The 25,542-nt window shown below is 34.7% G+C and overlaps 1 protein-coding gene across 2 annotated transcripts in view; it reads right to left on the minus strand.

The window, feature by feature from the left end:
- Positions 1–809: 809 nt before the first annotated feature.
- The window catches only part of LOC124625818 (palmitoyltransferase app-like), a 152,112-nt gene continuing 127,379 nt past the window's right edge, over positions 810–25,542 (minus strand). For both annotated transcript variants that reach the window (XM_047149280.1, XM_047149279.1), the window contains exon 9: positions 810–7,376. In XM_047149280.1, coding sequence (XP_047005236.1) covers positions 7,054–7,376 — 323 coding nt within the window. In that variant the 3' untranslated portion in view covers positions 810–7,053. The remainder of the gene's footprint in view (positions 7,377–25,542) is intronic.

Genomic DNA, 25,542 nt, shown 5'->3' on the forward strand with positions numbered 1-25,542 from the left:
AAAATTTATTACTACACGAATTTTTTCTCCTAATTTTCCTTTGTTGACTGGATTAGTAAGTCAATCTATGCGGCAGAACTAGACTGTGATCTGAACGGTGTGTCTCAATGCCGGTAGCAGTATATGACAATAAAGACACAATCAGCATGAAATGCAGGGATAACATCTCTAGCAGTCAAAGCGTTAATTAATAATTTTCTGTTCAGTGGAGTATGCAAAGCATATCTGTACCCAGGGACCAAACTTAACCAATTTCAGAGTTAGGATAGGATTTTATATTGTTTCTTACTTGGCTGATGACTATGTTATAAAAACTGGCTTAAAAAGCAGCTTATATTTTCTGTAATCTTAGTGTGTGGAAATACACTGCTGCCTCTCTATTTATGGAAGATGTTCAAGAGACTTCATGTCTTGGAGGAGTAAATGTAAAAACATGACTTGTGCAATATGACTAAAACTCTATTCTTTGATGTTTGGGCATTATTTATTCCAATTTGCAGTTCTCCATTAACAGATTCATATGACAAAATCTCCAGTGCAGTTTTATCTCCTGTCGGATAACACAACATGATGTGCTACAGGAGGAGGTAATGACTGTATAATGAAGAATGTGAATGACACAGGATCAAAGCGAAATGAATTTATTAGTAACAATGTGATGGAACTGCCAGAAACTAACAACAATTATTTATGCCTGCAGCAATGATAGTCTCTTAACATTTGAATGATGGCTGCTATTGGTAGAAATATACCATTAAATACTGCATTCAATAATTTTATATGCAATGGGAGAAGAAGGAAAATGCCAATAGGTTCACACACAGATTTCAATCTGCTTTATAATATAGTCTATTTACATTTACATACATCACTTCATAATATATGTATATATATATACATACATATGTACATACACAAATGTATACAAATTTGCTGAAATATTACATATAAACTGGACAGTGTACAACATAAATTGCAACTAACAGACATTATGAAGAAATCCATAGCTTGTCACACTGCAATGGTTGTCATTTTACTACCCACAGAAAATAAGTTGTTATTAGACAAAATAAATCTAATGAGTATCACATTAGAGGATGCCAAAATCTGCTTTGGCATTAAAAATTAAAATAAATTATCTTGAGAACTAAAATGTTCCTTTACAGTATGAGTGATGGTCCTGGAGACTTAGTGCAAACTATTTATTCCCACCGTGTGTTAAACTTCCTGGGAATGCGATTGATTCTGCTGTCTCCATAAAGCTAAATAAAAATGCTACATAAATAATAAAAAATATCCATGGTCTTCTTAAAAATTATAAAATCATTGCACTACAGATTAAGATGTACAGTTTGACAGAGAGCTGAGTGATCAACAGGAGCTGACAACAAAAATAACAACAACCATTCCTGTCTGGTGTCTACAGCTTTTATGGCAAACTTCAGTGTTTGAAATTAAGATATAATTTTTTAATGAAACTGAACACTAACTGTAAATGATGTTGCTTCACTCCAAAATCTAAATGTTTTTCTTGCAATAAATAAGTGGTTAAACTTAAATCGCTATTAACGAACACTGAATCTCTGCAATTCTCATGAGCAGTTTCAGAGATCACAATATTTTTCATATATTTGAAGTTATGTGCACTTGTCAGTGAAACTGCAACAGGGAAGAAAGCTGTGGCTGCAACATAGGATAACTAACATTTTATAGATCAAAAGGGGTGTCTGTCTCAATATAAATTGTGTACAACACGGAAGTCAAATCATTGAATTTAGCAACAAAAGCTAACACGCCTAAATACAATTGGGAAATTATTGCCATGACTATGATATTCACATTAAAACATATCACCTAAGTTTTTAAAAATATTCAAGCATTTATAAATTCTTTTTTCGCCTGTGCCATCCATAACATAATTAAATACGGATATATTTATGATCAGTGTGGCACACAAAATAGGAACAAGTATAAAATGAAAGCTACTGCCATCCAAGAAAGCAGTTTGGATGTTATGCTACCTTTTAGCTTGCCTAACATGGGAATAACCAAATATGATCACACACATTATCTTCTATCATCTATCTGGTAATTATACAAGTAGAAATAAATTAATGAAGATTTTTGGCATTTTTAACATTTACACTACACTGTCCAGATTTACACAAGACAGTTAATATTTCATATTAGTCACGATGCGAGAGTTTTAGAAAAAGACCAAAGGCAAAACTTCAACAAAAGCATGAGATCTTTAACCATCTAATGATTGTGACCTCCATGGCTTAAAGGCACTGTCTTACATCTGTACTCACACACAATCAATCATCAGGTAACACTAACTGATCAGCCAAACAACCAACCAGGTTTCCACAGCAAATTTACAAAAATAAATTAATGGTACTTATACAAACACGATCTTCATTAAATGTTACATGTTGTACAGTTTGAACATTTGGACATAAGGAATTTTGTTATAAACAATTTGTAGATTAGTTCACACGGAATGAACTTATTTTTGACATTTTCTATTTACAAAAGGCAATTGAGTAAATAGTTCACTCAACAAACTATTTAAAATAAAAAGATTTCAAAAAATGTACACAGTCTTTAGAAAAATATTCTGATTCCTATGGAGTTTCAGCAGTGACAAAGGATCTGAAAATCTTTGCTTTCAAACAATAAGAATTACATATATGTAATTATATTCATATTATACTGAGGCTATAATAGTGCTGTTACAAAAATTTGTGTGAATTGTGAAATGCTTGGGGATATCTTTTGTCAGCACATTTCTCACAACCCTCATAATACATATACACGCAAAACACGCTGTATTGTAACTCAAGTAAGAAAGTACTGAAGTCAGTGGCAATACTGAACGATGCAACACATGACATAGATACACTAAATATACCAACTTTCAAATAAGGTACCTTTCCATCATCGTAATTTTGAAGTTCTATTTGTACTTTTATCATTGTCAAAAAGCTATCGGTCAGCACTGCTCATACCATAAAGTACAGGGTACTGATAATAGAATGTTTCAACACTGATATGTTAGCAATCTTAGAGAAAAAGACTGAATGAAAAACTTAAAGAACAGTACCTATGCTATACAATATGGATATTGGAACTTGGTGAATAGTAACCTTTTTCTTCAGTCTGACTGTTTCATCACAAAAGGTACAGAAGATGAGAAAGTAAAGACAAGTAATTAGTTATGTGAGAAGAAGCTATCTACACAAACTAAAGATATCAATACGCCAGTAACAAAATATACAATGATCACTAAACTTTTGAATTCATCAGCTTCTCTTATAAATAACCAGGCAGCAAGTTGGAATACGCATACTTTCACCAAATTACTCTATACAAATCTAAAAATTTGTATGAATTTTTTTTGTTTATTTGGGGATTACAAGACTAACTGTTTAGAAAGTTCAGTGGGCTAAATGACCTTGCCAATTAGTATTTTTAAGTTCATATTTTATCCAAAAGATGAAACACTTTCCTTTCACTGAGAAATAAACAGAAGAAAATCTTTTTTATATGAAATCCAATTAAGCAGAAAAGGTATACAAAGTTTCAAACACACTGGGTCCTGTAGGAAATGTGACACAAGCAAGAGTGCGTGTGCTAAGAAACATGACCCCAATGGAAGACACTAATTTAGTTGCAGATATTACTGATATTGAGTCATGGAATAACACAAAAGATTTAAGATTTAACACACTGCTGGAGTGCCTGTGATTTTTAAGGGTAAAAAATTATAAATGAATGAGAAGAAGCAAAATGCATATTACTTCTTCCAAAATGCTGTACACAAATCTCTTCCAAGAAATAATATAAATGTGACAGACTAGTCTGCATACAAATCATTCTTAATTATAGTTAAATACTTTGCAGGAAGTCATTTTTTCTTTTCTTTTGTTTTTAATCTGTTAAGACTTACACTCTTCTTAAACAGCAGCTGCTGCAACTTTTTATCACATTTGACTCTAAATTTTATATTTAAAACATTGTAATATTTTTGCAGCCCCATGCAATTTTTTCTTGATAAGGAATATGTGCATCTGGATTAGGCTTCACACCTTGTTTGAAGCATTTGTAGCACGAAGCCAAATGTTAGGGATTGGGGGGCACTCGCAGATGCAAATGTACAACCTGTTATATAAATAAAGGAGATAACAAAACTTAATATTTGCTGTTAATAAACTTCATTTAAAAAAAAAAAAAAAAAGCAAGAAAGAAAGGGGAATATAAACAATCAAATCAATCCACAAATATCCTGTTCCTTGCTTATGGAGTGATTGATCTGGTAACCTCACACCTGGAGTGGCAAGAAAAGGACCTCTGCATCAGTAAAGGGGTGAACATACAAGCTATTGTGTGAGCCAAAGGTTAGCAACATGATGAGCTTTAATTTTATCACACTGTCATATTTGCTTGTATGTGTATCACTTTTCTGTGTATGAATACTGGTGGAAAAACTTATCAGCCTTCACTTGGGTATAGTTTTGGTGGCAAATTAAACTAAATATTGTTATATGCTGATACTTAAGGCAATGTTTTCAGTTTTAATTTAAATGCAGACTTATCTTATCTGTTAACAGGGTCGGCAAACTTATGTTACAATGGCTCTCACCATTCTTTGTAACATTCTTATATGATCAACCCTCTCTGACATGAGGCTTTTATAGTTAAAGTGGCGTCATTCTGCAAGATGACTTTGAAAAATTCTAATCACATAAATTTGCTCCTCATCTGAGTGATAGTTTTTTCAGTGAACAATTCTGAAATAATGAAGAAAAGAAATGCAGCACCAACATACAACTAAAAAAAGGTGAACCACAATAAAAGAATCAGTTTTAGCACTGTGGCATGTATGGGACAACTGAAGTGGCGAAAAAGAAATACTAACACAGAATTGTCTATAAGCTCTTATAACATACTGGACTGACACAAAAAAAGTTTAGAATGTCAGGTAACACATACTATACCATGAAGATTTTAATTGTTACTACTTCAATAATAGTAACAATAAACTCTACACAAAAGTAATAAAATAATTTACAAAACTGTGTAGGACAACCACAATTTATCTTGTCCACATAGAGTTTTTGTGTCAATACGGCTGTGGCCTTCTTTCTTATTACCTCTTGCCTGTCTATAAATTCATGTACATATACATATCCCCATCCCTCATCCCTTCTGCCTCTATGTATTACCTAACTGTTCAAATAGTCTCCTCTCCCTACATACAGCATATACAGAATGAAAAGATATGTAACATCTAGTTAGTATGTATTAACCTGTTCTATTAGCATTTGAAAACATCTGATGAATTCAAAAGTGCACGTCATAACCAAATACACTTAGTGACAAAACTGCATATATCTTGACTATCATCACAAAATGAATTTTTTCACTGCCATCACTTAAATTTAAAAAGACATTTTCAAACAACTACCTGAATATGAAATGAAGCAATACTTGACCCAGAAAGCGTAATACCTGTGGTTTACAAAATTAGATAATTAGTAAAATAAAATTAAGTAGATCCAAAATAATGAGAAATGAAGCTACAAATGTTTGAATACACTATATATTGGAGACATCATAGTTGGCACACTAAATTAAACATGAACTGCTTTCTCATTCGCGACTTACTAATTAAGTTAGAATAGCATGTTCCAATAACATGTTGCCAATCTAAAGTATCCTATTACTGCCTTACAGTAACTGTATATTAATGCAGAAATGTAAGGCATCAATATAAGGAACTTAAGGATGGTACATGCTGCTAAAATATGTTTCGATAATTGACTTCATAAGCAGAGACAATAATAGGAAACTGTGTTTAAGTTATTAAAAGTGATTCTGAAAGTCATAGAATGCTCTTGATTACAAAGTGGTGAAAATTAAGTCGTCATCTTATGTTCTGATTGATAAAAACACAACACACTTTTAAAATGAAAATTAAAGACACAAGCAGCTATTACACAGTTAGAGAGGTGTGGTTGTGGCAGAAGAATGTGATGGGACTAAGAGAGAGTAGTTTTGAGACAACATTTGACAAATTAAAAGTAGTAAATAAAGTTCAAATATCTAACTGGACAGAGATACAGCACTGGTTCGACGAAAAATATAAAATTTTAAGTTTACGTATTTCTAAATGTGCATTAGCTTCTCGTGTTCAATTAAGAACTCAAAATTGCTAAAGGCATTAATCTGTTTACAGTGAATCAGAAAATGCAACTTTTATAGCAATGCTGACTTTCCAGCTTGTTTATACAAAAGCAAGAAATTTCTTTTGAATCGTGCAACTGCCACACACCATTCAATATATTTTATTACGAATAAATTGCATTGTAATGCAGCCATTTAAATTTTGGAATGTTTGCTCCACTGTGAATAAGGATCTTAAATATCCTGCATTCACAGTAACTGAGAAAATTTTGGTCCACACTGACTGAACATAGCAATCTTGCTAAAGTTTTCTAATTAACACTTTCAAATGCGTAACCAAAAAATTAGTACTGATTTTATTATCGCAAAATTGAGGCACACACATTGGGAGAAAAGTACCTCTTTAGCACTCAACACACAACACATTAAAACTGTTCATGCAAAGAGAATGATTTCGGACTTGCAAAGATCACAAAACAGAGCTTAAATTCCTTAAAAAGTGATAATGACCAATAACGTTTGGCACGATACAAAAATTATGCTATGAGCTACTAATAATAACTGAAGTACTTCACCCATTTTGTTTTAAAATGTACAAATTATTTCTAAAACATACACACAAAAAAAGATTTTTCTTCCAGTGTAGCCTTGTTTGCCACAATTACACAAAAGTGATGTTCTGTAGGTTGCAGTACTGCAGATTGAAGACAGTTTTGTATCTCAGTGCCAGGAAAATTTGCTACACACACACACACAAACACACACACACACACACACACACACACACACACACACACACACCAAAGCACTGTTACTAGCCTAGAAAATGCAAAATGTACATCTCTCAGCAGACAGAGACTCCTGTCAAACAACACTGCCGACATGGAGCAAGCCGGCCTGGCTGCCAGCCCCCACAGAAGCTTCCTCCAGAGAGTCCAAATCCAAGGCAGATTCTATCATGGTGGTGTCTTGCAGCAACCGTAATCTTGATGCACTTAAGGGCATTGCAACAGAAGCATCACAGAGTGTGAAGTCCGTAACAGTACCTGCAGCTTCTTCGCATGGTACTTGGGTAATGAGTGTGGGGTGAATGGGAGCAACTGCATCTTGAGCTGGAGACACATTTGAACTAATGGCTGCTGTGGTGACCCCAGTGGGACTGCCATTTGTGCTACTCGCATTACTACCTGCGGAAAAATGTCAATATGTTAATTATCCCACCACAAAGTTGAGATAGACATAATAATGAAACTGTAAACAAAGTGAATGTTGCTACGTCATTTGCTTATCCATACTACATAACATTATTGTGTAATACCTCTGGGGTGGGAACGAGAGACATTTAAAATAAACTGATATTATGCTAACTGCTACATGCTGACTACATTTAAAGTATATAATTTTAAATATTATACATCAGTACATACTCTTCAGCATGACCACTAAAAGGTTCAGCACTAAATTCTCAGTCAGCCCTAGCATTTTTTCCCATCACTTATCACTTCTTTACCCCTAGCTATGATTTTTATAAGTGAAAAATGCCAAGTTGTACCATGGTTTGGAGACCATGAAAAATTGCCTAACTGATCAAGTAAGTCAATCTGAAGGTTGGAAGGTGATGGCGGTGGTGGTGGTAGTGGTGGTGGTTGACATCCACTGCTGAATAAAATCTTCCTTTATCAAACAATGGAAACTCCAGTCAGAAATATCAACATTGTAGGAAAGATCAATTGCTACTTACTGTAACTTGAGGTGTCTTCTTTATGGTAAGTGGCAATTTATCTTCTACATTGTTGAATATCTTCCTTTAGATTTTTACATGTATTACAGTCTTCAGCTATGTGGAACCATGTAACTCCTGCATATTTCTACCCATCTTCCATTAGATCAATTTCTTGGGGTCTTTTCTTATATCTCCAAATCCAGCAGACAACCTTCTTGGTTCATCTTCCACCCAATCGTCTGGCTACATGTCCTGCCAACTGCCATTTCATTTTCATTAGTATCATAATTATGTACTTCACTCCATTCTGTTCCCTGGTCAATTTGTTTCTTTTTTCTGCCTCTCCTTGGAATTCCCAGCTTGCACCTCTCCCAATCATTCAATTTTGAGTGGTTTTGTGTTAAAAGACAATATCCTATTTCAATAAGTCAAAATTCTTAAGGGACACTAAATGTGAACTACCCATTTAAGAGATATCAGAAACAGTTCTGAAGACCTTGTTTGGTTCACCAAAAGCACTCCAAGCTATATTTTACTCTTTGCTGCATTTATTTCACTGTCCATCCAGTCAGTGTCTTCCAGAGTCCTACTAAATACAGAACCCCATAAACAGGACAGCACTGTTAATTTTTACAGTTTATTTTTCAGAGTCTTCAATGTACATTATTTTAGTCTTATTGTAGCTGAATTTTAGTCTTATTATAGTTGAATTTTCTGACCCGTCAAACTCACCAAATTAGTTTGTTCCATTTACTGCTGAAGTTTATCTGCACTAGAAGCAAACAGTACAGAGTTATCTGCAAAAAAAAAATGTGGTTCTGATATTTCTGTTTAATACATATTCCCTCTTTATTTTTCCAGTTCAGGATCAGAAAACTTCCTTGACTGGTGAGAATAATTTCTGTGATATGGAATCCCTTGTTTGAGTTCTATTTGAAATCTGAAACCTGATACAGCCTAATTGAAGCTGTAGCACTGACATATGTAATCCTCAGTTACAAAAAGGTACGGCCAAACATTCAGGAAACATTCCTCACACACAAAGAAAGAAAATATGTTATGTGGACATGTGTTCAGAAACGCTTACTTTCCATGTTAGAGCTCATTTTATTACTTCTCTTCAAATCACGTTAATCAAGGAATGTAAACACACAGCAACAGAACGTACCAGCGTGACTTCAAACACTTTGTTACAGGAAATGTTCAAAATGTCCTCCGTTAGCGAGGATACGTGCATCCACCCTCCGTTGCATGGAATCCCTCATGCGCTGACGCAGCCCTGGAGAATGGCGTATTGTATCGCAGCCGTCCACAATACGAGCACGAAGAGTCTCTACATTTGGTACCAGGGTTGCGTAGACAAGAGCTTTCAAATGCCCCCATAAATGAAAGTCAAGAGGGTTGAGGTCAGGAGAGCATGGAGGCCATGGAATTGGTCCGCCTCTACCAATCCATCGGTCACCGAATCTGTTGTTGAGAAGCGTACGAACACTTCGACTGAAATGTGCAGGAGCTCCATCGCGCATGAACCACATGTTGTGTCGTACTTGTAAAGGCGCATGTTCTAGCAGCACAGGTAGAGTATCCCGTATGAAATCATGATAACGTGCTCCATTGAGCGTAGGTGGACGAAACTAAAATGAGCTCTAACATGGAAATTAAGCGTTTCCGGACACAAGTCCACATAACATCTTTTCTTTATTTGTGTGTGAGGAATGTTTCCTGAAAGTTTGGCCGTACCTTTTTGTAACACCCTGTATACTACCCAAGTCAAAAGCTTTCTAAAAGCCTATGAAACCCAGCAAAGTGATAATTCATACTTCCCTGCTTCATTCTATACTTTCGTTCGCAATTTGCACATGGTCAAGCAGTTCTAAAGTCACCTTGATTCTCCAAATGATTAAAGTGTAATGTTTTTTTCCATCCACGTGTACATTATGAGAAAGGGGGGGAGGGTGATGGGTCAACATTTGAGCATTGTTTGCCCCATTATTGTGAAGCGGAAGCACTGTTCCACGCGAGGGGAATTTTGTTTTGCAAACTTTCTGAAAACAATATTGCAAGTTCCTTTCATATTACTTTTCCTCCACTGATTTAACCATTTCTATACCGTCATGTCCATGCACCTCTCCTCTTCCGTATCTCAAACGGCTTTATATTCCTCACTTGGTACGTCTTCCAAAAGGTCATTATTTTCATTATCAACTACCTATATTGCTGATTCATTTCTGAAACTCCACAAACATTTAAAGAAATCTTAGAATGCTTGCACAGTTTTCTCTCAGTTGATAGTTATTGTGCCATCTGCCATCTTACCTGATGAAATGTGGTGTCTACCCAACAAAAGTTTGTTCAGTTTTCTTCAAGCTGATATGTATAGTAAGTTCTTTTATAAATCTATCACATTCCTATCACTATTTGCAGATTGCCTTCTATTTTATAGCTGCCTTGTTCCATTCGGAACTTCCTTTTCTTTTGGTTTCTTCATAATTGCAACATATGCTGTCCGTACAAGTTTCTTTCATCTATATTGATATAAACTTTATTTCTATGATTCTGCATTTGCAGCACAATTTGACCTCGTACACCTATGTATTCCTAAATAAATTCTCATAATCTGCTTTGTCAGTTCTCCTTCTGGAAGACACTATTTCTTTCTACCTTTGAATATGTTTTTACTCTGCATCTACGCAAGACATATCACCTCCAATCCCCAACATGACCATGCCCAGTAAGGCACGGAATGTACAAGTCAGTCTTCATATTTACCTTATGAAGAAATTGGCTTTCTGTCAATTAAGACCACGGTTTTTTGTGCCTAGCTTTTTGTCTCCTACTAGAAGAGGCATCCTCAGAGGTTATAAAGATGTATTCACACGATTCTCCAATTTAAAGCTAGCACAGCACAGTGAACTGCTGACACTGATGTTATCTCTTATGACTAACTGATTAACACAAACATGAATACAACAGTTAAAAAATCGAATACAACAGTTAAAAAATATAATTAAGCTTAATGGAATAATAATAATAATAATAATAATAATCATAATAATAAATCAAAATGATTTAAATCCAAATACAGGTGTTTTGCAGGATATGCTTCCTGCAACCACCCTAGAAGGAAAACAAAGACAGAGGATGAGATGGTCAGATGAAGTTAATCGACACCTCATGTTCTGTTATTACCAAGCAACAAACCTAGGAACCAACACAACTGGATACAGATCACAAGTATACACAACATTTATTACCAGATACCCAGAATTAAAATTTTTAACATAACAACGACTAGCTGATCAGATCCGTGTAATAATCAAAGATAACAGGATACCCCAGTCAGAATTAGAAAACATCAAACAACAAGTACAACAAATACTGGAACAAAATAATGTGCAATTAGAAGAAGAAGAAAATACAGTAATGGACTCAAACGTCCCAGAGAAAACAAACAAAGAACAAAATGTGTCAATTAAACAATCAGAGGAAAACGAAATCTTAAGACAGCCACCAGAACAAGCACAAATAGAACATGAAGTGACACACATGTTAGATATAGAAGAAAAATTTCAGTTGACATATATAGAATACAAAGACACAAATACAGACATTAGACCATTCTTGCATACACCACCAAATAACCCACAAGTCGAAACAACAATAACAACTATCAACACAATCATACACAACAAAATAAATGAAAATACAACTATGGAAGAGTTACAACTACTGGTTTATGTAGGAGCACTCACTACACTAAATATACACACTAGGCAGAGATCAGAACCAACCAACACACAGAAGAAACCTACAAAACCAGCATGGCAACACAGGCTACAGATCAGAATAGAAAAACTGAGAAAATACATCGGACAGCTAACACAATTTATAAGAAGTGAAATATCAGACAAAAAACAAAAAAGGTTAGGTAAAATCTCACAACAAGAAGCAATAGAGCAATTAGATGAAAAGATGCAGAAATTACAAGCATTGGCCAAACGACTTAGAAGATACAAAAAAAGTGAAAATAGAAGGAAACAAAACCAAACATTCAACACAAACCAAAAGAAATTTTACCAGACAATAGATAACACACACGTTAAAATAGATAATCCACCAAACATAACAGACATGGAACACTTCTGGAGCAACGTATGGTCAAACACGGTACAACATAACAGACATGCACGGTGGATACAAGCAGAAACAGACTCATACAAGATGATACCACAAATGCCTGAAGTGATAATTTTGCACCATGAAGTCACCTGAGCAATTAATTCTACTCACAATTGGAAAGCCCCTGGGAAAGATAAAATAGCAAATTTCTGGCTAAAGAAGTTCACCTCAACACCTTCACATCTAACTAAATTATTTAACAGTTACATTGCAGACCCATACACATTCCCTGATACACTTACACATGGAATAACCTATCTGAAACCTAAAGATCAAGCAGACACAGCAAACCCAGCTAAATATCGCCCCATAACATGCCTACCAACAATCTACAAAATATTAACTTCAGTCATTACACAGAAATTAATGACACATACAACACAGAACAAAATTATAAATGAAGAACAAAAAGGCTGCTGCAAAGGAGCACGAGGATGTAAAGAGCAACTGATAATAGATACAGAGGTGACATATCAAGCTAAAACTAAACAAAGGTCGCTACACTACGCATACATTGATTACCAAAAAGCTTTTGATAGTGTACCCCACTCATGGTTACTACAAATATTGGAAATATACAAAGTAGATCCAAAATTGGTACAGTTCCTAAACATAGTAATGAAAAATTGGAAAACCACACTTAATGTCCAAACAAATTCAAATAATATCACATCACAGCCAATACAGATTAAGCGTGGAATATACCAAGGAGACTCATTAAGTCCTTTCTGGTTCTGTCTTGCTCTGAACCCACTATCCAACATGCTAAATAATACAAATTATGGATATAGTATTACTGGAACATACCCACACAAAATCACACATTTGCTATACATGGATGATCTAAAACTACTGGCAGCAACCAATCAACAACTCAACCAATTACTAAAGATAACAGAAGTATTCAGCAATGATATAAATATGGCTTTTGGAACAGACAAATGTAAGAAAAATAGCATAGTCAAGGGAAAACACACTAAACAAGAAGATTACATATTGGATAACCACAGCGGCTCCATAGAAGCGATGGAGAAAACAGATGCCTATAAATATCTAGGATACAGACAAAAAATAGGAATAGATAATACAAATATTAAAGAAGAACTAAAAGAAAAATATAGACAAAGACTAACAAAAATACTGAAAACAGAATTGAAGCAAGAAACAAGACAAAAGCTATAAATATTTATGCTATACTGATATTGACCAACTCATTTGGAGTAGTGAAATGGAGTAACACAGACCTAGAAGCACTCAATACACTTATACGATCACAATGCCACAAATATAGACTACATCACATACATTCAGCAACAGAAAGATTCACATTAAGCAGAAAGGAAGGAGGAAGAGGATTCATCGACATAAAAAAACCTACATTATGGACAGGTAGACAATTTAAGAAAATTCTTTCTAGAACGAGCAGAAACTAGCAAAATACACAAAGCAATCACTCATATAAATACATCGGCTACACCACTGCAATTTCATAACCACTTCTACAACCCTTTAGATCACATTAATATCAACAGATACGAATAAAGTAAATTGGAAACAGAAAACACTACATGGCAAGCACCTGTATCATCTAACACAGCCACACATCGATCAAGACGTATCCAACACATGGCTAAGAAAAGGCAATATATACAGTGAGACGGAAGGCTTCATGATTGCAATACAGGATCAAACAATAAACACCAGATATTACAGCAAGCATATTATTAAAGATCCCAATACCACAACAGATAAATGCAGACTTTGCAAACAACAAATAGAAACAGTAGATCACATCACAAGTGGATGTACAATACTAGCAAATACAGAATACCCCAGAAGACATGACAATGTAGCAAAAATAATACATCAACAACTTGCCATACAACATAAACTAATAAAACAACATGTTCCCACATACAAGTATGAGCCACAAAATGTACTGGAGAATGATGAATACAAATTATACTGGAACAGAACCATTATAACAGATAAAACAACACCGCATAACAAACCTGACATCATACTCACCAATAAAAAGAAGAAATTAACACAACTAATCAAAATATCCATACCCAATACAACAAATATACAGAAGAAAACAGGAGAAAAAATTGAAAAATACATCCAACTGGCTGAGGAAGTCAAGGACATGTGGCATCAGGATAAAGTTGACATTATACCGATTATACTATCAACTACAGGAGTCATACCACATAATATCCACCAGTACATCAACGCTATACAGCTACATCCAAACGTATATATACAACTACAGAAATCCGTAATTATTGATACGTGTTCAATAACCCGAAAGTTCCTAAATACAACGTAACATATACCGTACAGTTAAAAGGAAGTCACGCTTGATCAAGGTCTGCGTCACTTTCCATTTTTAACCAGACTTAACGTCTGAGAAAGTAAAGAAATAATAATAATAATAATAATAATAATAATAATAATAAATGCTCATGCCCCAACAAATGAAAAAATTGTCTAACAAAAACAAAGGAAGAGGTAGATAAATTTTGGGACCTTCTAGAACAAACTGTGAACAGAGTAAATAAAAAGAATGTAAAAATTTATTGGGAGATTTCAATGCTCAGTTGGGAAAGAAAGGAAATATAATTGGAAAATGGAGTCCACATAAACAAAAACGGTCAAAGACTTGTAGAACTCTGTAGAGAACACAACCTTATATCTAAATCAACATACTTTAAGAGGAAGCCAAATAAACTTAAAACATGGAAACATCCAGACTGGAGGAAGGGCGAGTGGCAGCTAGACCGTGTCTGTATGGACAAAAATTTTCATAAGGAGATCCACAATGTTAAAGTACTGAGAGGAGTAGACACAGGCTCAGACCATTATATGGTTAAAATTAAAATCAAATTCACACCGTTAAAGAAGAGGACCAGAAAAACTAATAAAATAAAAAGGAGGTTTGACCCACATCAGCAAATTAAAAATAATAAGTACCAACAAATAACACAAACCATCAAATTAACAGATTATCTAGAACAACTAGTGCCTAATCTTAAAAAAGAAGCAGAGAATCTAGCTCCCTTGAACCCACGAAGGAAACATGCATGGTGGACATCAGAATGTGACAAATTCCATGAAGATAGACACCAAGCATGGTTAATGTTTCAAACACATAAAACTGAAGAAAATCCCATCAACCTAAAAAATGAAAGAAAAAAATTCACTCAAAATATTAGAAGAATCAAGAGAGGATTTCATAAAGATATTATAAAGTCTATAGAAGGTAATTATCATAAAACCAACTCCAGGAACTACTACAAAATCTTTGGGAAACAACTACAACAATATGAGGCCCCTACACTAATACTGAAAGATGAAGATGGAAGAATGACACACAGTAACAAGGAAAATGCAGAAATCATGGCAAAAGCATTTTACAAACTTCTGAATTGCGAGGAACCCAAAGAACCCTTACAAATCAACATAAATACCCCAATAAAAACCAAACCTAACAAACTAGACCCTCCAACTTTCCAAGAAGTAGAAGAAATTCTTAAAGAACAAAAAAATTATAAGGCATGTGGAGAAGATCAGGTTTTTGTGAAATGTGGAAATATGCAAGTGACACAGTCAAGACCTCCTTACACATGGCTCTAACAAAAATTTGGGTAACAGAACAATTTCCCGAACATTGGACCACAGCTATCATCCACCCACTACACAAAAAGGGAGATAAGAGCAACCCAGAAATCTTTAGAGGAATCCCTCTCCTAGATTGCACATATAAAATTCTATCCAAGATCCTATATGAGAGAATCAAGGAGCAATTAGAACAGGAGTTAGGGGAATATCAGGGAGGTTTCAGACCATGGAGAAGCTGTGCAGAGCAGATAATTAGTTAAATTGATTATGGCATACTACAAGAAACGGAACAAACCTCTGGCAATAACATTTGTAGATTTTAAGAAGGCATATGACTGTCTCCACAGACCTTCAGTATTAAAAATTTTAAGAAATCTAGGACTCCATCCAAAACTAATTAAAATAATACAACTCAATCTAACAAACACCAAATCAAAAGTGAAGTTTAGAGGAGAAATTTCGGAACCATTCCTCATAAAAACAGGCTTAAGACAAGGTGACTGCCTATCACCATTACTTTTCAACTGTGCACTGGAATACATAATGAGAGAATGGTACAAGGACAATCCAAAGAGGATAAGAATTGGAAGTGCAAAAGATGATATTAGCTTAAACTGCTTGGGATTCGCTGATGATTTTGCTCTCCTAGCCAACACCGTTCCAGAAGCCAGGCAACAAGTGAATTCACTACAAGAAATAGCAGAGAAAGTAGGCCTTAGAATATCATTTGAAAAAACTGAGATTATGCTAACTGATCCACCACTTGCAAACAAAATTACAATAGGAGAACAGGAAATCAAAATTGTTGATAAATTTAAATATTTAGGCGAAATAATAACATACAATCTAAATGAGAAGCCATCATGGCAAAATAGAATAAAAAACTGAACTATGCAAATTACATTACCAAAACTACATACAACAAAAAAAGCCTATCTATAGATGCAAAATTAAAACACTACAAAACAGTTACACAACCAGAAATAACGTATGCAGCTGAAACTATCTTCAAAACAACTAATACAGCAGAAATTGACAGAATACTAAAAACAGAAAGAAGAATAATTAGGACATGTATAAATGAACAGTATAAAATAAATGGACATTGGAGAATAGCATCAAATGAAACAGTATATAAGAAAATAGAACCAGTCATGAGCACAATCAGGAAGAAACACATCTCATTCTTTGGACATCTGATGAGAACTCCAGAAAACAGAATTAGTAAAAAAATAATACAAAAATTGTGGAATAGCAAGAGCGACATTAAATGGATCACAGAAATTAAGGAAGATATAAAAGAACTTCAAATTACAGTAGATGACCTAAAAAAACAAGACAGAGAAAACCAGAATACTGCAAGACCCGCAAACCAAATGAAAATCAATAAAAGGAGTACAGGAAGAGTTGTCTCAGATGAAGAAAGAAAGAAAATATCTGAAAGAATGTAGAAATACTGGGCAGACAGAAGAACAAAACACCTTTCATATAAGAATAGCCTCTAATAATTATATTACCTAAATATATTAAGTTATTGTTGAACCAAATTGTATCCATGTGTAACAACTTGTTTAGAACTTTGTATTTTTTACTACAGTGGTCCAATGAAGGCCATAAAATAAATAATAATATAATATAATACAATAATAATAATAAAATAATAATAATAATATGGTGACAGCTATTTAACATTGATATATCTTCTTTTCTTAGTATTAGCAACACATTTTATTTTTCTAATTTTGTCTATACCTTAAACATGGTTATTAATATAAACTATATTCAGATACATGCAATGAGGTTTAATAGAAATACAATTAGAGAGCAACTAACGACTTATGTCAACTGGTAATAAAAGTATTCTGCAGATCAGAACAGAAATAAATATGGAGTACAAAGAAGTGCTAGCTCAGCAGTTCATATATTATGCTCAAAATGGTAACAGTAAAAAATTGATAAATTCTTACAGACAAAGTCTGGAAATATGAAAGCTGCAAGTTTTTTTACCTTTTGCCATATGATTGACGGTAAAAGTGTAACTTTGTAAAGTTCAAAATTATTTTCACTACAATGACTGTAAATGTGACAGAATGCAGAAACTAATGACTAGAAGATTTTTGAAGTTGTGGATGAAATAATGAGTTCCACTAGGAAGAGCAAATGTGTCATGTGCCATTATTTCTCTTGTAGAGGGTGAACTCATGAGATGTGACTTTTTCAGAGACAAAGATAACACTTCAGACATGTGTATTGTTACAAGTGTAGCACTGTCATACACCGAAATACCACTTGTAAGAGCAATAGAGCTAAGGCTTAGTTTTATCGACAATTCATGAAAACACTTTGTAATCCAGGGTAAGTTATGGTTTAGTTTTAAATGAACAACAGAATTTAAGCTTTTGTAATTATATGCTGAAGAGCCAAAGAAACTGGTACACCTGCCTAATATCCAGTAGGGGCCCTGTGAGCATGCAGAAGTGCTGCAACAAAACATGGCATGGCATGGACTTGACTAATGTCTGAAGTAGTGCTGGAGGGAACTGACACCAAGAATCCTGCAGGGCTGTCCATAAATCTGTAAGAGTACGAGGGGGTGGAGATCTCTTCTGAATAGCATATTGCAAGGCATCCCAGATATGATCAATAATGTTCATGTCTGGGGAGTTTGGTGGCCAGCGGAAGTGTTTAAACTCAGAAGAGTGTTACTGGAGCCATTCAGTCGCAATTCTGGATGTGTGAGGATGTCACATTGTCCTGCTGGAATTGTTCAAATCCGTCAGAATGCACAATGGATATGAATGGATGCAGACAGGATGCTTACATACATGTCACCTGACAGAGTCGTATCTAGATATATCACAGGTCCCATATTACTCCAACTGCACATGCTCCACACCAATACAGAATCTCTACCAGCTTGAACAGTCACCTGCTGACATGCAGTGTCCATTGATTCATGAGGCTGTCTTCATACCCATACACATGCATCCGCTCGATACAGTTTGAAACGAGACTCACCCGACTGGGCAACATGTTTTTAGTCATCAACAGTCCAAGGTCAGTGTTGATGGGCCCAGGCAAGGTGTAATGCTTTGTGTCATGCAGTCGTCAAAGGTACACGAGTGGACCTTTGGCTCCAAAAAGTACCAGTAATGTTTCATTGAATGGTTCGCATGCTGACACTTGTTGATGGCCCAGCACTGAAATCTGCAGAAAATTGCGGAAGGGTTGCACTTGTGTCTCACTGAATGATTCTCTTCAGTCATCGTCGGTCTCTTTATTGCAGGATCTTTTTCAACTGCAGTGATGTTGGATTTCATGTCTTACCCGATTCCTGATATTCACAGTACACTCGTGAAATGGTTATATGGGTCACTTGTGTGCAGACTATAACACCATGTTCAAACTCACTAAAGTCTTGATAACCTGCCATTGTAGCAGCAGTAACCAATCTAACAATTGCGTCAGACACATGTTGTCTTATATAGGCATTGCCAACCACAGCACTGTATTCTGCCTCTTTACATATCTCTGTATTTGAATGTATACCATTTTCTTTGGCACTTCAGTGTAGATGGACAGTAAAATCTGAATTTAAAAAATGTCACTACTAGTATGCACAACAATTTAAGATTGACTGCCATACCTCTTCGAAAAACTCCTCACACAGAATCACTTTACCTATTTACTTTGTAAAGTTTATAGATCAATATCTTGTTGAAACAAATAGATGGTCATTTTAATTCTGTTGTTTATAGGTAGCCTACAAACCAATTCCAGTTTAACATAGCTGTAAAGCTTTTCTATTTTTTTACATTCCTCGAAATAAGACAGTTTTGGTTGCAAATTTTATTCATATATTTACTGCCAATGACGCACTTTGCCCTTGTGAGTCATCTTCAGATTAACGGAGTCAACATCAGTCCATTAACGTATGCATACGGCATTAAGATAACAATTTTAAGGAAACATGCTCCTAACATATAAAGCAAATAATATCATAAGGGACATAATATAGAGTCATTACATTGTTCATAATAATGTAGAAATTGCACCATTATCTGTATTATGAATACTTCTTGTAAGCCTCATTTCCCCCCCCCCCCCCCTCTCTCTCTCTCTCTCTCTCTCTCTCTCTCTCTCTCTGTCTCGTTGCTTAGGTAGATATCTCATGCCTATTACCCCTTGGTGCTGTGTTTTCCACCCTTAGCTAGCAAATCACACAAGTTTAATACTTCATGAGTGTTACATTCTGCATTAGTTCTCCCATTCCTTTCTTCTTTTCTTTGTCAAATTTAATAGCGAGTTGTTACACCTGTGTAAGTACCTTTCCCTCAGTTATTTTCCATTCTTGCATTCTGACGATCTTGAGTGAACAGTGCATACCACTAACGTCTAGAATTTGGTGGTATTTACTAACATGGACAGGTCTAGTTCTCTCTACTGCCAGGAGCACTATTTTCTTTGTAATGTAATAATAATAAATTAAACTTTATAACAGACTCTGATAATAGCTGAACTCACAACAATAAAAATGCACAACACACAATAGTAAATTACATTATAATATGTTTCAATGAGAAAATTATGCAATGACAGCTTCTGAGATGAGAGTATCAGATAAGTATACACCACAACTGCTGGAACTTTATTACAATACTCCTACCAATCCACGTACTAAAGTAATAAGCTTATTGTCCAAAATCATATCAGACATTTATGTCTGAACTGCTCAAATTACTTAGTTAATGGAAATTTTCTGAAAATAGTTACACTTTGCGCAAGGTGATTAAGTGAAAACAGATTGGAATTGTAGGATGCATGTGATTTTGTTCACTTTGTACTTACTAAAACTGGCATAAAATATAAAGGCGAACATGGTTCTATTTTCAGTATATAATTCCCAACAGTTCAAGAACTGGATGCTTCAAATGTTCCACACTGCTGACTCATATAACAACAATAATGTTTCATTGATTGATTACTAACACGTATGTCACATACATGCAGAACATATCTCACTGTGAATCAAATTCACAAATTTATTTAACAAAAAGAACACATAGTTTTCATCAAGTTCACTATTTTCTTTATATTCACATGCAAAATAAACATACAATGAGCAAAGCACAAATAACCCAATTTAGACAAGCTTCAGAGACCATACCAACTCAGTTTCTATAAATGAAACTCCAGCGTCTTTTTTTTGCCAATATTTCAATTTATAATGGGGCAAATCATGGCCATGCACACATCAAACTAATGCCTCATACACAATGTAGTGTCCATACTTAAGACTGCATTCAATACTAGGAGGATAGAAGTGGCAGTAGCATGCAGAACTTAACTACACACATAACTTTGCTGTACTTGTGTAATAGCACTCAGCAGCTATCACTCATAAGCTACCAGCAACATGCAAATGCATTTTTCTTTTTCTCTCTCTCTTTTTTAAGAAAACAATCATAACCATAAAGCCCTCACTTACCCTAAATGTTTGACCCTCCAAAGATACGGAATGAAAAGAAAAAGTAAAAGGGAATTTAAACAAAGAGAAACTCATCATCATACACATTGAAATGCATAACAACCATACAGTATTAAACAAAATTACACATGAAAATGTACATAATACTCTGGATATATGGTGCTACCAAAATGCTAAGAATAATTATAAGAACAATAAAAAAACATACATACATTACACACCGAAAAAGTATTTCAGCAAGACAAATTTGAATGCAGAAAATGCACTTCATGACCATACACAAATGTTTTTCATATCAAGCGGATACAATATCAAACGCAAATGTTGCTTTTGGTAAACTACTTTTTATGAATGTAGTGGTAAGATTATACTACTAATCATTTCTTGCAGTAATGGATTTTATAGGGAGGGTAGTAGAATTGCTGTCTTATAAAAGTTAGAGTAGGATATCATTTCATTGCTTTCACGTAAAGTCTACTAGTTTCAGGGATGGAGCTTTTACCATATTACTAATGTGACAACTTACAGTTACATTTTATATCAAAGGCCATTTAAAGACAAACAAAACTGTATTTTCTTTGTTTTTGATGATATTCATCACTTGAATAATTAACAACAGACACAAAGTAGGTAGCATGAACAATAAAACTAAATATTAATTTGATGTGTATCTCTCTATTTTTTATGTTTAGCACACTCACACATGATGACTTCCATTCTCAATAAACAAGGCATTTAAAATGTCTAAAACAAATATAAAAAAAACACAGAGGTAGAAGGAAAAAACAAAGAAACAACTGTTTACAGAAAAATAAAGGAAAAAGAAAGATTTCTCAATAAGGTATAAACACTTTAGTACTCATCAATAGTAGCAGTTGTGATAAGGCTCAAGGTAACAAATACTATTTACAGCCTGTTCTTGAAATATCAGTTAAGAGAAGAGGAAAAAGGGAGGCAAATAAAGTTATGAATGGTGCAGAGGAGAAGTCCTCAAAATACTGTGTGAAGAGAATAAGAGATGACAAAAGACAGGAAGAGAAGAATGAATTAGACAAGATTATAAAACTAGTAAATTAGTCAGCAACGAGCAGCACAAACAGCTGAGTGGCTGTGTGCTATAGAAATAGCACAGAAAATATGAAGCTGATAGGGAAGATACTCATGTGATTTAATATATACCATGTTTATCCATCAGCAAATCATCACTATACCCTTTTCCTTCTGGTCTGATTTATAAGTCAGTTGGTTGTTTACTAAATCCAAGAAAACACACAAAATTCCAAAAATAAATTTCACAGGCTTCCATTAGAGTTAGCTCAGCAAAAAATGTAATGTTTTGATGAGGTCCATTCTATTTTCTTCTGGATCGGCAGAGAATTGTATTACTGTGCATCACTGTCAAAGATTATGTGAGTGAACTGCACATGTTTTTACCCCACAAATACTTAGCTAGTGGCCCATAAGCTTTACACTAGTTCAAATTAATTGGAAAACTGGTGAGAGTAAAACAGATAGAGCGTTGACAGAAATGTTACTGAAGCAATTTCACTTTAACCTGAAATAATAATCCCATGAAAACAACTAAAACCAATTCCCTAAGGAACCAATATCAACAAAATTATTTACAAATCGTAAAATGATTTTTTTGCAAGTAAGACTGTGGTTCTCTCATAGCATTCCCTCAAACTACTATTACCATATCTCCATATTTAAATATCATGTTCTCAGGGCCTCTGAGAAGGTTTTAATGAAATCAGAAGTCTAATGAAATCAGAAGTCGAGAACACCATCGACTTTGAATACGCAAGAGGTTCTCCCCCCCCCATGATATACATATATTCATTTTGTGAGTTGTTCACAGCTTATAACATTCCTCACTTCTCAACCTCCACCACAGTGTAGGACCTTCCAAATCCCCCTCACCCCCTTCCAGAGATGGCTATACCACAGTAACTTATTCCTCTTAATAGCTTCCATTATGTTCTCTTCCATTTCTATCATTTTTCTGATTTCTTAGTTTCGGATATGTTATAATCCTGAGATTCCAGCATTTCATCTCCAGTAACATCTGTGAACTTTGGATTCTGCTAGGTGAACATATTCGTAGCTACTCCACACTGTCTTTTAGATAATTGTAATGGGGTCCTTTGTGTATCTGGTATGCTTCCATTATTATGAGGCAGAAATAAGTTCTAATGTTTTGAATATTACTATTATTTAGTGAGAGCAACAGCTGTCACTCAGCAATGGAAATGGGGCGATTGGACAAACTAATGAAAACTAGCAAGGGCATTTGGAAATTAAATGGAAATTCTTCAAAAAATTTGTTACTTTTTAGACTAAGATTTCAGGATCATATAACCTGTCTAGTTTATTACTAAAAGTAGTGCTAGTGCTATCAGCATCCACTGTGCATAAATAGATTTCCTATTAAAAGTCAACACCACTGGAATCAGATCTCATTACTAAATTCTAATTTGTGGGAATTCACCATAAAATTTTTGATGTATATTTCATTAGTAGTACTGTCACTTGTACGTTGTTTTTTTACTCCAAAGGAACAATTTGAATAATTCTGTAATTACACATCAGCTACATCTAGTGGTAAGTTTTTTGACTGCCTACTGATATGTATGTCTGGTGGCTGACTCTCCAATCATTGAACGAATCGTGATCACTGTTATGGTTTCTGCACCATGCATCAAAACTTAGAACAGGATGAAGAGATACTGTCATCATCTTGTGATTCAGAAAATATCATTAAATACCAACAATAGTTTTTAAAACAAGCCTACAGCAAAACATTATAAGATAATGATTCCAGCAGTGATAATACAGAATGGTGTTCTGTAGCTTAATTCTGGACAAGCTACATGACTTGGAATTACACTTTCAGAAATAAAGTTGTTTCTTTCTGCTTTTCTATTTCTCTAATGATACAAAATTTACTAACAGTGCAAAGAAAGAGAATCTTAGGAAGAATTAAAAGCTCTTGCTGACAAGTTGTCTTATTACATCATATTTTTACTTTATCTAAAATTTTATCACTGGTCTGGATGCTTTGTTCTGTTCACAGTTGTTACAAAATAAAGAATACAAATGAAAGGATTACTTTATCAAACAGTTAAGTACTCAAAGAGAACCTGCTCCAATTTTTGGAATCCGATTTCTTTCCTGTCTGCTGGATAAGAGCGAAAAGAGGGACAGACAATTCAAAGGAAATGAAATAACAGACAGACAAGAAGCCCAAATGAGACTGAACAATTTGAGATGTCTAAGTAGAGATGAAAAGTCGCTCAACTTTGCTGAGCGCAAGGCGGGAAGAACTTTCCCTTAACTTAATCTCTCGAAGCTAACTCATTATATTTTTTCATTATATCTACAGTCATGTTAATGACTCAGTTACTAGGTTTAAAACTAGCCTACCTACTGGGTAGGTGGGTGGATTATGTGTGTGTGTGTCAAATTATCTGAAGAAAGAAATTTGTGAATTTTATCATATCACTAAATGCTTTGTCATCCTAAGAAGGACCACCAAAAGTTGACTGAAAATTCTACTTTTGTTTTATAGATTCTATTGAATTTTAGAGAATGATATGGCTAATATCCAGGAGGATTGCAATCATGTATGTTTCTGTTCACACATTATTGGAGTTTTGTCAGGAAAGTCCTGCTGGAAAGGAAATAAATATCTTACTGTCCAGTAGAAAAATACTTAACAAACTTCTGAGATGATCATTGACATAATGTTTTCACAGCAATTTTTGGAAACTGGCAAACTTTTGTTTAATTACTCCAAATACTTAAATACCAATTTTACACCATAAAACTGTGATCTGCTTAACATCACCACAAAGCCTCATCCAAGTATTCATAACATTAAAGAAATTCAAACACTGGAAAATTCAGGATGGAATGTAACAATATTACAGAAGGAAAGTTGCTACTCACCATATAGCGGAGATGCTGAGTCGTGATAGGCACAACAAAAAGATTCACACAATTATAGCTTTTGGCCATTAAGGTGTTTGTCAGCAATACACACACACACACACACACACACACACACACACACACACACACACAACTTGCACACACATCTGCAGTCTCAGATAACTGAAACTACACTGCGAGCAGCAGCACCAGTGCATGATGGGAGTGGCGACTGGGTGGGGTAAGGAGGAGGCTGGGGTGGGGAGGGGAAGGGATAGTATGGTGAGGGTGGTGGACAGTGAAGTGTTGCAGTTTAGATGGAGGACAGGAGATAAGGTGGGGAGGTGGAAGTAGTGGAAAGGAGAGAAATAAAAAGAAATTAAAAAACTGGGTGTGGCAGTGAAAA

This window comes from Schistocerca americana, chromosome 8, assembly GCF_021461395.2.
Source record: "Schistocerca americana isolate TAMUIC-IGC-003095 chromosome 8, iqSchAmer2.1, whole genome shotgun sequence".
NCBI lineage: Eukaryota > Metazoa > Arthropoda > Insecta > Orthoptera > Acrididae > Schistocerca > Schistocerca americana.